General features: G+C 40.5%; 1 protein-coding gene across 1 annotated transcript in view; it reads right to left on the reverse strand.

The window, feature by feature from the left end:
- Nucleotides 1-13476, reverse strand: part of LOC127652488 (neurogenic locus notch homolog protein 2-like) — a 52129-nt gene that overhangs the window by 7682 nt on the left and 30971 nt on the right. Inside the window, exons 10-24 of the mRNA XM_052138635.1 lie at nucleotides 12829-12942; nucleotides 10298-10531; nucleotides 10060-10170; nucleotides 9495-9687; nucleotides 9255-9400; nucleotides 8765-8998; nucleotides 8518-8670; nucleotides 5663-5891; nucleotides 5377-5578; nucleotides 3921-4077; nucleotides 3646-3830; nucleotides 3195-3327; nucleotides 1630-1884; nucleotides 1408-1520; nucleotides 665-1194 (exon numbers count right to left, since the gene is read on the reverse strand). Of these exons, the coding sequence (XP_051994595.1) occupies nucleotides 665-1194; nucleotides 1408-1520; nucleotides 1630-1884; nucleotides 3195-3327; nucleotides 3646-3830; nucleotides 3921-4077; nucleotides 5377-5578; nucleotides 5663-5891; nucleotides 8518-8670; nucleotides 8765-8998; nucleotides 9255-9400; nucleotides 9495-9687; nucleotides 10060-10170; nucleotides 10298-10531; nucleotides 12829-12942 (2989 nt within the window). The remainder of the gene's footprint in view (nucleotides 1-664; nucleotides 1195-1407; nucleotides 1521-1629; nucleotides 1885-3194; nucleotides 3328-3645; nucleotides 3831-3920; nucleotides 4078-5376; nucleotides 5579-5662; nucleotides 5892-8517; nucleotides 8671-8764; nucleotides 8999-9254; nucleotides 9401-9494; nucleotides 9688-10059; nucleotides 10171-10297; nucleotides 10532-12828; nucleotides 12943-13476) is intronic.

Here is a 13476-nt window from a genome sequence, read left to right on the forward strand (position 1 = left end):
TATTGGTCTGTTTCTCACCCAAAACTATACAAAACCACTGGAGTCGTGTGGATTACTTTTATGCCTCTGTATGTGATTTTTGAAGCTTCAAATGTCTGGTCACCATTCACTTGCATTGTAAGGACCTAAAATATTGTTCAAAAAATCTTCATTTGTGTTTAGAAGAAGAGAGAAAGTCACACACATCTGGGATGGCATGATGGTGAGTAAATGATGTGAGTATTTAAATTTTTCAGACAGATTCGGCAATGAATCATTTGGACCAATTTGTGAATCTGTTAAACAGATGAACTGAAAAGATGCTAATCATAAAATGTCACTCAAATATTACTATGGCTTGTGAGCAAATGTATCTTTACATGCATGCAATCATTCAAATTCAGATTGATTCGATAATGAATTAGTCACACCAATTAGTGAATCTGTTGATATTCAAGTTAAAAGAAATATTTTTTTTTGCTAAAATATTCAGACATCACTATGGCTTTTGAGCCATCCGTTTTACTCTACATTCAAGCAATACAGTATCTTGTCGATAATATATTTTAAGAGCAGAGCTTCAATAAAACAAGTTACTTTTAAATGAAATAAAATGTAAAATTTTTACATTCTGTGATATTTCCAGGCTGACCGGGAGAACTCTGAATTTTACCACACCACTTACTTGCAGACTTTCTCTTTGTTCTTGCAGTCAAAGTTATCATAAAGGCACTCTGCATTGTTGCAGAACTCGTCACACTGGCTGTTGTTGAAGAGGCGCCAACAGCGTGAGTCTGCGCAGCGTGCCCAGGGGTTCGCAGCCAGTGAGCAGTCGCCTCCATCCCAGCGGCAGGCAAACGAATTGCACTCTTTGTCACACACGCCATCATTGGCCTTGCCGTGGCATTCGGAAATAGGGCAGGCAGAAGGGGATGGCGCCAACAGCCTGCTTTCCATTTCGCAGCGTTTACCCGTCCAGCCGTTGATGCACTGGCAGTGGAAGAAGGGGAAGCTAGTTTCCTCTGTGCACATGCCTCCGTTGCGGCAGGGCATGGAGGAGCAGCCCTCATTGCTACGGTGCTGACACTGTGGCCCGGCAAAACCCTGCATACAGGTGCAGCGAGCGCCCCGTGAGGTGAGAGTACAGCTGCCACCATTGTAGCAAGGCAGCTCTCTGCAGGACATGCTCCTCTCACAGTTAGCACCTGTGTACCCCTGAAAAGGAGAAAAAACAAGGACGTTAAGTAACTGCTTTTGGATTTTAAAAGGATAGTTCACTCAAAAATGTCATAATTTACATTTTTGGGTGAACTATTAGTTTTACACAATACATTAATGATGGAAAATGAGCTTTGTAGGTCACCCTTTTTCACAATGAGATTCTAAAAGCCGAGATGAGCTGAGATAAGCAAAGTCATGATTACTCACAAGCTGACATGTGCAAGAGTATCCCAGCGGTGAGTTGCTGAACGCAGAGCACGCGCCTGCATTCTTACAAGGTTGAGCCTCACATCCACCAAATCTATTCTGACACCCTCGCCCTGAAGACACAAGTAAGAATTTAGCATTTAGACACATCACAGACTCACATTCTTACCTCACGCACACACACACACACACACAGATTGAGTTTTCTAACATTAACCTCACCTGTGAAGCCGGGCTTGCATACACACTGGTAATCATTTGGCAACTGGATGCAGTCCAGGCTGTTGGAGGGGTTGCAGGGGTTGGAAAGGCATTCATTAATGTCTCCCTCACAGCGCTCTCCAATGAAGCCTGGAGGGCAGTTACACCTGTACCCTCCAACCCTGTCCACACAGGTACCATTGTTTTGACACTTGGGCATCCCTCGAGGCCACGAGGGCATCGCGCAGTCATCCTCATTTATCTCACAGAGGACCCCTAAGGAAAGGTCATAATAAAAAACATTATAGTGACCCCCAATTAGAGAATTTAACATACATTTCGGTACAAATTAAATTTCAGAAGTAATCTACCCAACACTGCACATAAATAGTTATGGATGTCATTGCATTACACAATATCAAACCAAGGTTATCCTACATGGCTATATTTGTTATTTTGTTGAATAACACAAATAATGTACATTTATTAGGACTGGGAAAATTAACACATTAATTTCTGCGGTTTGACTGTTCAACACTTAAATTAACTTAAAAATGAACGCAGTTCATGCAGTTTTTTTCACCTCCTGAATCTTCACTAATGTTCCCCACTTCCTGTATAAATATCCAGGAGGTACACGCTCGACTCAACTGCACATCCTAGCATAGAAACTGATTGTGTGGAGCAGTGCACACTTATTCATTACACGCAACGCATGTCTTGATAATAAACACGGGAGCGGATTTAATATACACAGAATGGAGACTTTACCCGCAAGTCGTGAGCCAGGTGTGGTTAAGATACAAGCAAGATGCAGTATCTCCTCGCATTGCCAGAAAATGCTCACTCACTGTCATCTGAACTAGTGTCACAATCAAATAGTGAGAGAGAGTCCAAGCGTGTGCGATACAGACTGAACAGCAGCCAGAGAAAATACGATTTTGAGATTTTAAACAATCAACAAATTAATCTTCAGCATTCAATTTGGTTTGTAACTGTATGTATAGTGTCTAATAATGCACTGACAGTTTACACTTAATTTTATCTTGCCAAAAAAGCTTGATATTAATTGAATCTGCCCATTTGATCCTATTATTAAAAAAGTCAACTGGAAAACGGCTTTAAATTAAAGACTTTTAATTAAAGCATGTCAAAAGATTTAATGGCATGTACACATATGTTTGTATCAAAGATTTACCCCTAAACATTTTAATTAACTCTATTTATTTTAACATTAATATATTTCAATAAATAAAATAAATGATGATTAACCAATTTCTTCTTGCAAGTAACAACATATATTTATTTAAATATAACGATTATTTTAATGTACCGTGAACCACAATTAATCGTGATCACGAAAACTGCGATTGATTTACACAATTTAACGATTCTCAGCCCCAATATTTATTAATTTTTTGTGTCTTAAGTGTTCAGAGTGTGGCTTGAGTGGCCAAATACATTTATATATTTTTAACTTGGGAGTGAAGGAGCTAATTGACTCTTTTCTGTATAGCATTTAGCATTTGACTGCTTGTCAGTTCCACTGAAATTTTATAGTAAGTTTAGAAATCTAGAAGTCTTACCAAGTGTGCCTGGAGGGCAGGAGCAGATATAGTGCCCCACTAAATCAATACAGGTTCCTCCATTCTGACACGGGTGAGATTGACACTCATTGATCTCTCGCTCACAGTCATTCCCCTCATAACCTGGCATACACTGAAAGAGCAGGAGGAAAGACATCTATTCAATTCTTCAGATTCTGTAAGCAGGGTTCCCACACCTTTTGGACAATGAATCTCCATGACTTTCCTTTAATTTATAGACAAAATCCTTTAGAGCTAAGCATAATGAGCATATTTAGCAAATAAAATATACAACTTTAATTTCCAAAATATATTCCATTGCCCAGAAATCACAATTTAAAAATTCCCTGATATGTCCAAGTTTTCTGTGACAGTAGTAGCCTGGTATTAGGCTTTGTTCAAATATGACAGAAATGATGCTGGTGTAGTAATTTCTTGAATTGACACTCACATCACAGGTGTGTCCTCCCATGTAGCTCCTGCAGGTGGCACCATTGAGGCATGGTTTGTTCACACAGTGGTCAAACTGGGAGTCACAGTAACTGCCTGTGTAGTCTGTGGGACATTTGCAGTAGTGTGTGTTGCCAGTGTTGACACAGTGTCCACCGTGGAGGCAAAGCTGATCTGTCTGGAGACCTGTAGGAGAGAAAGAGCTGACCATTAGCACAAAGCAGCCTGCAGTGAACCTCCATCCATAAAAAAGCATTCATTATTAAGTTTATATACCTCTCTGTCTAGCGGCAAATTCACAGGACACTCCAGGGATGTCACAATAACGACCTGACCAGCTGCTCAAACAATCACACGTGAAGGAGGCATCTTTCTGTCTGCAGCGGCCACCATTCTTGCAGGGATTATTGGGCCTGCACCAATCAACTGGATACTAGAAAGCGAGATCAAATAAGAAGAGTAATTAAGACTATAGAATAAAGAAAGAGAACGATGAGTGAGATGGAGAGTTGGGGAGCAGTCTACCATCACAGATTTTTAACTGTGACCATTAGGAACTCACTAATAGTTTTGTTCATATTTTCACTTAAGTTATTTATTTGGGGTCTACTATTTGACATTTGTATTTATTCAGGTTCATTTCTTAACTTTTTTAAGGTGCATATAGCTTTTTATCTGGTCTGTTCATTGTATTTATTGATTTCAAATCAACTTGTGTCTTCATTAATTATTTATTTAACAATTAAAGGGACAGTTCACCCAAAAATTAAAATTCTCTCATTATTTGTTCCCTTTCATGCCATCCGTTATTTATGATTTACTTTCTTCTGCTGAAAACAAACAAAGAACTTTGAAGCTCCAAAATTACATAAAGACAGCATAAAAGTAATCAATATGTCTCCAGTGGTTAAATAGTCTTCTGAAGCAATGCAATCACTTTGGAGGAGAACCAGATCGATATTTCAATACTTTTTAACTATAAATCTCCACTTTCACTTTCAGAATGTGAAAGTGAGAGTGGAGATTTATCATAAAAAAGGACTTAAATATTGATCTGTTTCTCACACACACCTATCATATCACTTCTGAAGACATTGATTTTTCCACTAGAGTCGTATGGATTTTTTTAATGCAATTTTTTTATGTGCTTTTTGGAGTTTGCATTACATTGTATGGACCAACAGAGCTGAAATATTCTTCTAAAAATCTTTGTTTGTGTTCAGCAGAAGAAAGTCATTAAGATCTGGGATGCACAAGTGAATAATGAATAAAAACTTTTTTTGGGTGAACTATCCCTTTAAGAATTCCAAGGTGAGAGTTAATATTATAAAAAAAGAGTCAAATGGTTTCTTTTGATTAGTAGAGGTGGGAAAATATTGTTTATTTAAGCCAGCCATCACTAGAGGGGGAGATAGGAAAGCTGGTGGACAGATAGTGTTCAGAGCAAATTAAGATAAGGTAACGCTGCATGAACGCAAGAATCTGAGGTAGGGACATGGTGTCGATTTTAGTACTGGATGTATATACGATTTCTAAAATAACAGTTTCATCGATACTCTTAAACAAGGTTGTTATATCTACAATTTGCACCTCTGTGCGGATATATATATACGGTTTCTAAAATAACAGTTTCATCGATGCTCTTAAACAGGGTTGTTTACACCTCTGTGAGCCATGTTCAAGTAAAAAATACACAAGCATGTTACTGTTTGGAGTAATGTGGGACTAATACCTGGCAACGGGGGCCAGTGTAGCCTTTGGGGCAGGAGCAGCGATATGACTCCAGGGCATCTTGACACTCTCCTCCGTTGAGGCATGGCTGAGAGTCACACTCATTCACCTCGTACTGGCAGTAATCTCCAGTGAAGCCCGAACGGCAGGTGCATTTGAAGCCGTTGATCCCATCAGTGCAGGTGCCTCCGTTAAAACAGGAGCTACATCAAACAAGGCAGATGATTAATTTCTGAGCTACTTTGAAATACAGTGATACTTTTGTCCAGGCTGTTTCTCTGTTTCACCTCTCAGTGCAGTCTGGTGTGTTGATCTCGCAAAGGAGGCCTGTGAAGCCTGGTTTGCAGGAGCATGTGAAGCTGTTGACATAGTCTGTGCAAGTGCCTCCATTTTTGCAGGGGGTGCTCTGGCACTCGTTCACCTCAGAAGCGCATCGTGACCCTGTGAAGCCTGGCAGACAGCTGCACCGGAAAGAGTTCACACCATCTGTACAGGAGCCTCCGTTCAGACAGGGGTCTGGAGAAACAGAGAAAGCTATTAGCTGTTTTGATTATATAAAACAACTCAATATTGTGAAAATCACAATGAATGTAATACACTATTTATTTGGCCATTAAGTTTCCTATACAGCACATCATTAAGACCAATTTCGTGATTTCTCGTCGCACAAATCACACGTATGAGAGCGTTTAGACAGATATGTATTAATTGGAGTGGTGGTGGCGTAGTGGGCTAAAGCACATAACTGTAAATCAGAAGGTCACTGGTTCGATCCCCACTGCCACCACCATTGTGTCCTTGAGCAAGGCACTTAACTCCAGGTTGCTTCAGGGGGATAGCATCATCACTCAAAAATGTTTACGGATGTTTCTGTGTGGTATTTGTCATATATTAAAATGCATTAGTAAAAATATATTTTTGGTAATAATTGTGTTGTATTGTTGGCACACATTATTCTGTTCTTCATAGTGCTCATTAAGTGAAAAACTGTGTGGGAAAACATGCACGCGATTATCTCTAACAAGATTTTTACTATATTTTTTTCCTTTGTACATTAAACATTCAGAGTCTAATTGGCAACGGTGGCTGTTTGTTCAAAATGATGGTTTCTCTAATTGAAATAAAATCCCCCTTTTAAGCAATTTCACAGCAAATACACTGATATACAGTACTGTGCAAAATGTTGCCTAGTGAGGACTTGCCATGAATAGTTTTCATTTATCAATTAACATCAAACAAAGTCCAGTAAACATAAAAAAGCTAAATCAAAATTTGTTGTGTCCACCTTTGCCTTCAAAACAGCACCAATTCTCCTAGATACACCTGGACACGGTTTTTCTTGGTTGATGACATTTTTTTCACATCAATCTAAACTCCATACCCCATAACGACAAAGCAAAAACCAGATTTTTTATGACTATGCAAATGTATTAAAAAGAAAAACTGAAATATCACATTGACATAAGTATTCAGACCCCTCACTATGACACTTGAAATTCAGCTCAAGTGTATCGCATTTCTTTGGATCATCTTTGAAATGTTTCTACACTTTGATTGAAGTCCACCTGTGGCAAATTAATTTGATTGGACATGATTTGAAAAGGCACACACCTGCCTATATAAGGTGTAAATGCATATCAGAGCAAGCCATGAGGACAACGGAACTGTCTTCAGATCTCAGAGACAGGATTGTGTCGATGCACAGATCTAGGGAAGGCTAAAAAACTATTTCAGCTGCATTAAAGATCCCCAAGAGCACACTGGCCTCCATAGTTCTTAAATGGAAGAAGTTTGGAATAACCAGTTCTCTTCCTAGAGCTGACTGCCCAGCCAAACTGAGCAATCGGGGGAGTAGGGTCTGGGTAAGAGAGGTGTCCATGAACCTGATGGTCACTCTGGTTGAGTTCCAGAGATCAAGTGTGGGGATGGGAGAAACTTGCAGAAGGACAACAATCACTTCAACCATCCATCTGGGCTTTCTGGGAGAGTGGCCATACGGAAGCCTCTCCTCAGTACAAGACATGTGAAAGCCTGCAAAAAAGCACCTAAAGGACTTTCAGACTGTGAGAAACAAGATTCTCTGGTCTGATGAAATGAAAATTGAACTGTTTGGCCTCCATTCTAAGTGTCATGTCTGGAAAAACCAGGCACTGCACATCACCTGCGCAATACAATCCCAGCTGTGAATCATGGTGGCGGTAGCATCATGCTGTGGGGGTGTTTTTCAGCAGCAGGAACTGGGGGACTGATCAGGGTTGAAGGAAAGCTGAACGCAGCAAAATACAGAGATATTCTTAATGAAAACCTGGTCCTGAGCGCTCAGAACCTAGACTGGGCTGAAGGTTCACCTTCCAACAGGTCAATGACCCTAAGCACACAGCCAAGACAATGCAAGAGTGGCTTAGGGACAACTCTGTGAATGTCCTTCAGTGGCCCAGCCAGAGGCCGGAACCCAATCTGGAGAGACCTGAAAATGGCTGTCCACCGACAGTTCCCATCCAAACTGAAAGAGCTCGAGAGGATCTGCAGAGAAGATGTGGAAAGCTTGTCGCGTCATACCCAAAACAACGTGAGGCTGTAATCGCTGCCAAAGGTGCTTCATCTAAGTTTAGGAGTTAAGGGTTTGAATACTTCAGTGTCAATGCCTAGTATCTGGTCAATGGGGTATGGAGTGTAGATTGATGTGAAAAAATAAATAATTTAAAGCATATTAGCATAAGGCATAATTTTGTTTAATAATAATAATAATTATTATTATCATTATTATTAGGCTATTATTATGAAAAGGCATACACAAGGCATATTTTATTAATAGAAACTATAAATGTAAGAGTAACACTTAAAAATGGGTGTTTCATTTAGTTTGACGCACTTCCGGTTTAAGCCCCGCCCACACCCGGTTCTATCCGAATATAGAGACAGATCATTTTGACATATGAACAGAGACAGATACAGATCATTTTGTCATATGAACAGATACAAAAATAGATACAGATAATGGCCTCCCTGCACACCCCTAATAGAGATGTAATTTTCATCCAGCCCTAATGTCAATCCTGCTTGATATAAAGGAAGGCTTGATAGTTTCCTTTATATATTTAAATTCTGCAAAAAAAGCTTTTGTATATTTAGTTCGACTCACTTGGTGAGCAGTCGTTGATGTCTGTCTCACAGTTGGGTCCGGTATAGCCAGCACGGCAGGAGCACACGTAGCCACCCAAAGTATTGGTGCATGTCCCGCGGTTCTTACATGGGTTAGAGGTGCATTCATTTATGTCAACGTTACACAACTGACCTGAAATTAGAAGCACAATTCAAGTTAGACACACTCTTGTAAACTGAATTCTTAACTGCAATAGACTTTTCGCAGAAAGCATGCCGTCACTTACCCTGCCATCCAGGTTGGCAGTTACACTGGTAGCCCTGGTAGTCAGACGTGTGCTCACAGGAAGCGTGGTTGGCACAGGGGTTGGGCGAGCATGGTGTCAGGACTTCTGCACAGGTGGGTCCACTATAAGGTGGCTCACAGAGACAGGTGAAACTGGCCACTCCATCCAAACAGGAGCCCTGATTCAAGCACGGGCTGGATGCACACTCGTTGATGTTCACCTGACATAAGTTACCTGAGGATGAGAGAGAAAGATAGCTGAAATGTCAGTGAATCCTAACATCTCCTTTTGTGTTCCAAGGAAGAAAGTATTACATTTAAGATCTTACATTAGGAGGAGTTATGGTGGAGTTTTTTTAATGTGAACATAATACCCACTATTTTTCAAGACATTCTGTTCTTCTTAGTAGTACAATGTGTGTAAAACAATATGTCTTTGTTGTTGTTTTTATTGTAATACGCATACTGAGCTAATGTAATGCATATCTCACCTCTGAAACCTTGCCGACACTTGCAGGTGAAGCCATTGAGCTGGTCGAAACAGGTGCCTGCATTCTGGCAGGGGCTGGGCAAACAGTCGTTTCGGTCTAAGTCACAGTTCTTTCCCACCCATCCAGGCTCACAGTCACAGCGATACCTGTAAGAGTTATACAAATAAGAGTCATGCTTAAACAAACGAGTCCATATTCATCGATTTCCTGCTGGTTGAAAAGTTTGTTATGGAGTTTTACCCATTGGGGTCGTCCCTGCAGGCGCCGTGCACACATGGGCTGCTGGCACACTCATCCACTTGTGAGTAGCAGTAGGGGTCGTGGAAGCCTTCAGGGCATTGGCAGTGGAAGCCATTTTCATAGTCAACACAGGTGCCTCCATTACGACAGGGATTAGAAAGGCACTCATCAATCTCATCTTTACATTGTGGTCCTGAGAGAGAAGGAAAAAGAGGAGAGACGCTAATAATTAGATTTTCCTTCCACGTGTCCATACTTTGTAAAGCCAAAAGTGAAAATTCTGTCATCCTCATTCCTCATGTTGTTCCAAAGCAGTATGATTTCTTTCATTTGTTGAACACAAAAGGAGATGTTAGGCAGATTGTTAACAGCCTCAAACACCATTCACTTTTGCATATTTTTTCAATGAAAGTGAATGGTGACAGAGGCTGTCATTCTGCCTAACATCTTCTTTTGAGTTCCACAGAAGAAAAAAAGTCATTTGGAATGATATGCTAGTGAGTAAATGATTTATGCATGAACTGTCCCTTTAAATGTATGAGAGAGAATGTGGAGTCTGTCTCACCAGTGAAGCCAGGTTTGCAGACGCACTCATAGTGGTTTATGCCATCTTTGCAGATGCCATAGTCACAAGGGTTGCTAGCGCAGTCATCAAAGTTGATTTCACAGTTGGTGCCTTTATGGGAAAAAAAAATACCATTCTTTAAAATGAAATAGAGAAATCTTTGAAGAAATGTAGATACGTATGTAGCCATATCTGTTATTTCGCAATTGAACTAAATCAACATTGCATTAGTCTTTACCTGAGGTGCCATGAAGACACTGGCAGATGTATTTGTTGACCCGGTCCACACACTTGCCGCCGTTCTGGCAGGGGTTGCTGTGGCACTCATTGAGCTGATTCTCGCAGCGGTAGCCAGTGTAACCAGGCTCACAGTTACAAGTGTAACTGGCAATGCCATCAATGCAAGCGCCATGGTGGCATGGGTCAGGCTTGCAGTTATCGATGTTGCTCTCACACAGCCTACCTTCAAATCCTGGAGACAGAGAAAAGGTGTGAAGGAGTGAATAAACAGAGTAAGCAGAGAAATAACAGAATTTACTCTGATAGTGGTTATTGCCTGTCAGACAAGACTGCCCTGAGAGGAATGATTGTGGTTACAAAGTGCGGTGAAACACGGTGAAATCGTCCTCATTTAAAGTATTTCCATATTACTACTGTCCTCCCATCACCATTGTAGCTCACAAACTCTGCCTAAGTGATTCAATGCCCTTTATTTGTGTTTTTGTCTGAGGTGTAAAACTTCCTCGGTTTCGCTTGTACTTTTTATGCTTGTTATCCAGCAACACCTTACTGGCCCCCCTCCTTTTTTTTGTCTGAAATTGTCTTTCCTCTTATCCTCAGTCTCAATCAGTTGTTTCTCTCTTTTCTGTCTGCTTCCTCGTTCTTTCTCTTTCTTGTGAAAGGTTCTACAGTTTGTAGTCTCTGTTCCCGTGGTTTCCATGCTGACAGGCTGTCAAGGCAGCGGCCTTGTGAGAAGCGGGGCAGGGGTGGGCTACAGCAGTGAGAAAGAGAGAGAGAGATCCCTTCACAGGCCTCACAGACCTGCTTTTGTCCCCGCAAACAGCAGGACAATACCCTGCGTCCCAGCTAACGGGACAGCTCAGCAGAGGGGAACTGGAGCAAGGAGAATACCAAACAGTAGGCTGCTTCACACACTGCACAAACTCCATCCCCGCTTCCCAATATACCGATGTACTTCTCTACTATATAGTATGCAGAAAGCAGTACATCAAAAAAGTAGGGTGTCCAAATATACAGTAGGGGGAAAAAACATTTGGATGACAAACGGCATCCACTGAGATTCTGAAATTTGCATTCACTGGACATTTTACTTTCCCATAATGCCACAGGAGTCAGATTGAAAACGTTGGGCTGCTCTTTTCAAGTGTAGGTGCTATAGGTACCCAGAAAGTTGTTTCTCATGATTTAATGTACTTGTACAATGCCAGAGTAAATTATTTTAACAATTTTTGTTAGTATGTCATAGGTTCAAGAACATATGGGTCAAAGGACAATACCTGCCTTCCCGGATGAAGTATATCCAGGAAGGTATATATACTGCACACTTGCAAACTTAAAAAAGTACATTCGTCAACGAATTCAGTACGTGGTTGATTCTTACGGAACCTTTTAATAAAATGGCATTTAATTTGAAAAAAAAAAAAATCTATACAAAAAATAAAATAAAAATATGAAATTGTATATTGCATAAAGAACATTAAGCCTTAATTTAGGACAATAAATATATTTAGCATTTTGACATGATTTTCAGGACACTTAAGCACATTTTTCCTCCAATTCACATTACTCTAACATATCACATTAATCTAGCATAATCAACAGATGATTAACTTTAACTATTCCCATTTTCAATTATGATTTTCTTTACCATAACAGACTTTTTTAAAAAACTGCATTACAGTAAAAATATACTGTTGTACAATAAAAAACATTTATCAGTGAAAATGAAAAGCAGTACCAAGGTCGCACTACTAGGGTTCATAAATTCAATTTAAACGGGTTAGGCTTATTGCGGCAATGAGAATTGGGGAGTAAAATGTGCTTAACTGTCATGAAATTAATGTCTAAATATAAAAAGTCTAAATGTTAATTAGATTAAATCCTAAATAGCGTATCATTTCTTGATTGTTTCTTTTGATTTTGGAGTAAAATAGGTCCAGGACATTTTCTTGAGAACGTTTTGTGAGATTCACCCATTTACTCTATTCAGTCCGCAGCTCATGTCTGTGCTTTCTGAAACCCTTGTGCCAAGCGATACAGGCAAGTATGTACTGTATCTTTATCCAGAACATTCCCATATAAGATCATGCTGTCATTACACATTAAGTCATGCTAATTTATTGGCTCAATCAAACCCAGAACACAGACATTCCTACAGGCAGAACAATGTGAAGGTGAACGCTGGGAGCTTTGGTTGTGCCATACGGCACTGTGTGGGTATGTATGGTGGCGTACAGATGAACAGATGTCAGGGTGATGACCGAACGTAACCCCCCTCATCAGCAGCTGCCGGCCCTCGGTGACCCAGTGACACTGGGGTCTGCAGAGTGGAGGAGGGGGGATTAGAAGTCTCTCATCAGTCTGCCCAGCAATATGACCATAGACATATGAAGCCAAGTGTATGACCCGGAGATGACTACACAGGTGTGTGATGATGATTTTGACTTTGAACCCTGAAGGCATCCACAAATCTCTGTCATGCACAGGATACACACAGAAACAGACACACATCCAAACAGAGGAGCTTACCTTCAGCACAGCGGCATTCATATCCATTGGGTCGGTCAATGCACTTGGCTCCATTCTGGCAGGGAGTGCTGGCGCACTCATCAATGTCAGTTTGACACATGGTGCCAGTAAACCCTGGGACAGGCAAACATAAAGGTTAGATGTCAGCCTATGGCAGCAGAGGTGAGCTCCTCACACTGATTGAGGGTCATTGGGTTTATCTTATGGGGGAGAGGAGCTAGGCCTATTTTGAGATGCTCTGCACCTAGGCTGAATCCGAGCTAGATAATTGACTTTTCAATGGACCAATAAGGTTTTACTCACCCTTATGTTCCACAACAGGAAATGATAGCCACTTTCTTTGCATCTTTATTCCAGACAATTAAAGTGAATGGTGACTAAGGCTAACCTTCTGCCAAAAATATCTAATTTGTGTTCCACAGAAGAAAAAAGATGTCCATATATTTATCAACTGATCCTTTCAACATATTTTGGCATCTGTTAATTTAGTTTTTGTTTAACATATTTTTCAGTGAACAACTTTATCTGGAAACTGCAGATGTGCATTTAGGGCAGCAAGTTTTAAACACTGATATCCCATGTCTGGGAAAACGTGCTAGTAAGTAAGAAAAACATAAAGGCTGGGGGCCCACAGAAATGTTCATTTCT

The sequence above is a fragment of the Xyrauchen texanus genome, chromosome 12 (genome assembly GCF_025860055.1).
Source record: "Xyrauchen texanus isolate HMW12.3.18 chromosome 12, RBS_HiC_50CHRs, whole genome shotgun sequence".
Classification (NCBI taxonomy): domain Eukaryota; kingdom Metazoa; phylum Chordata; class Actinopteri; order Cypriniformes; family Catostomidae; genus Xyrauchen; species Xyrauchen texanus.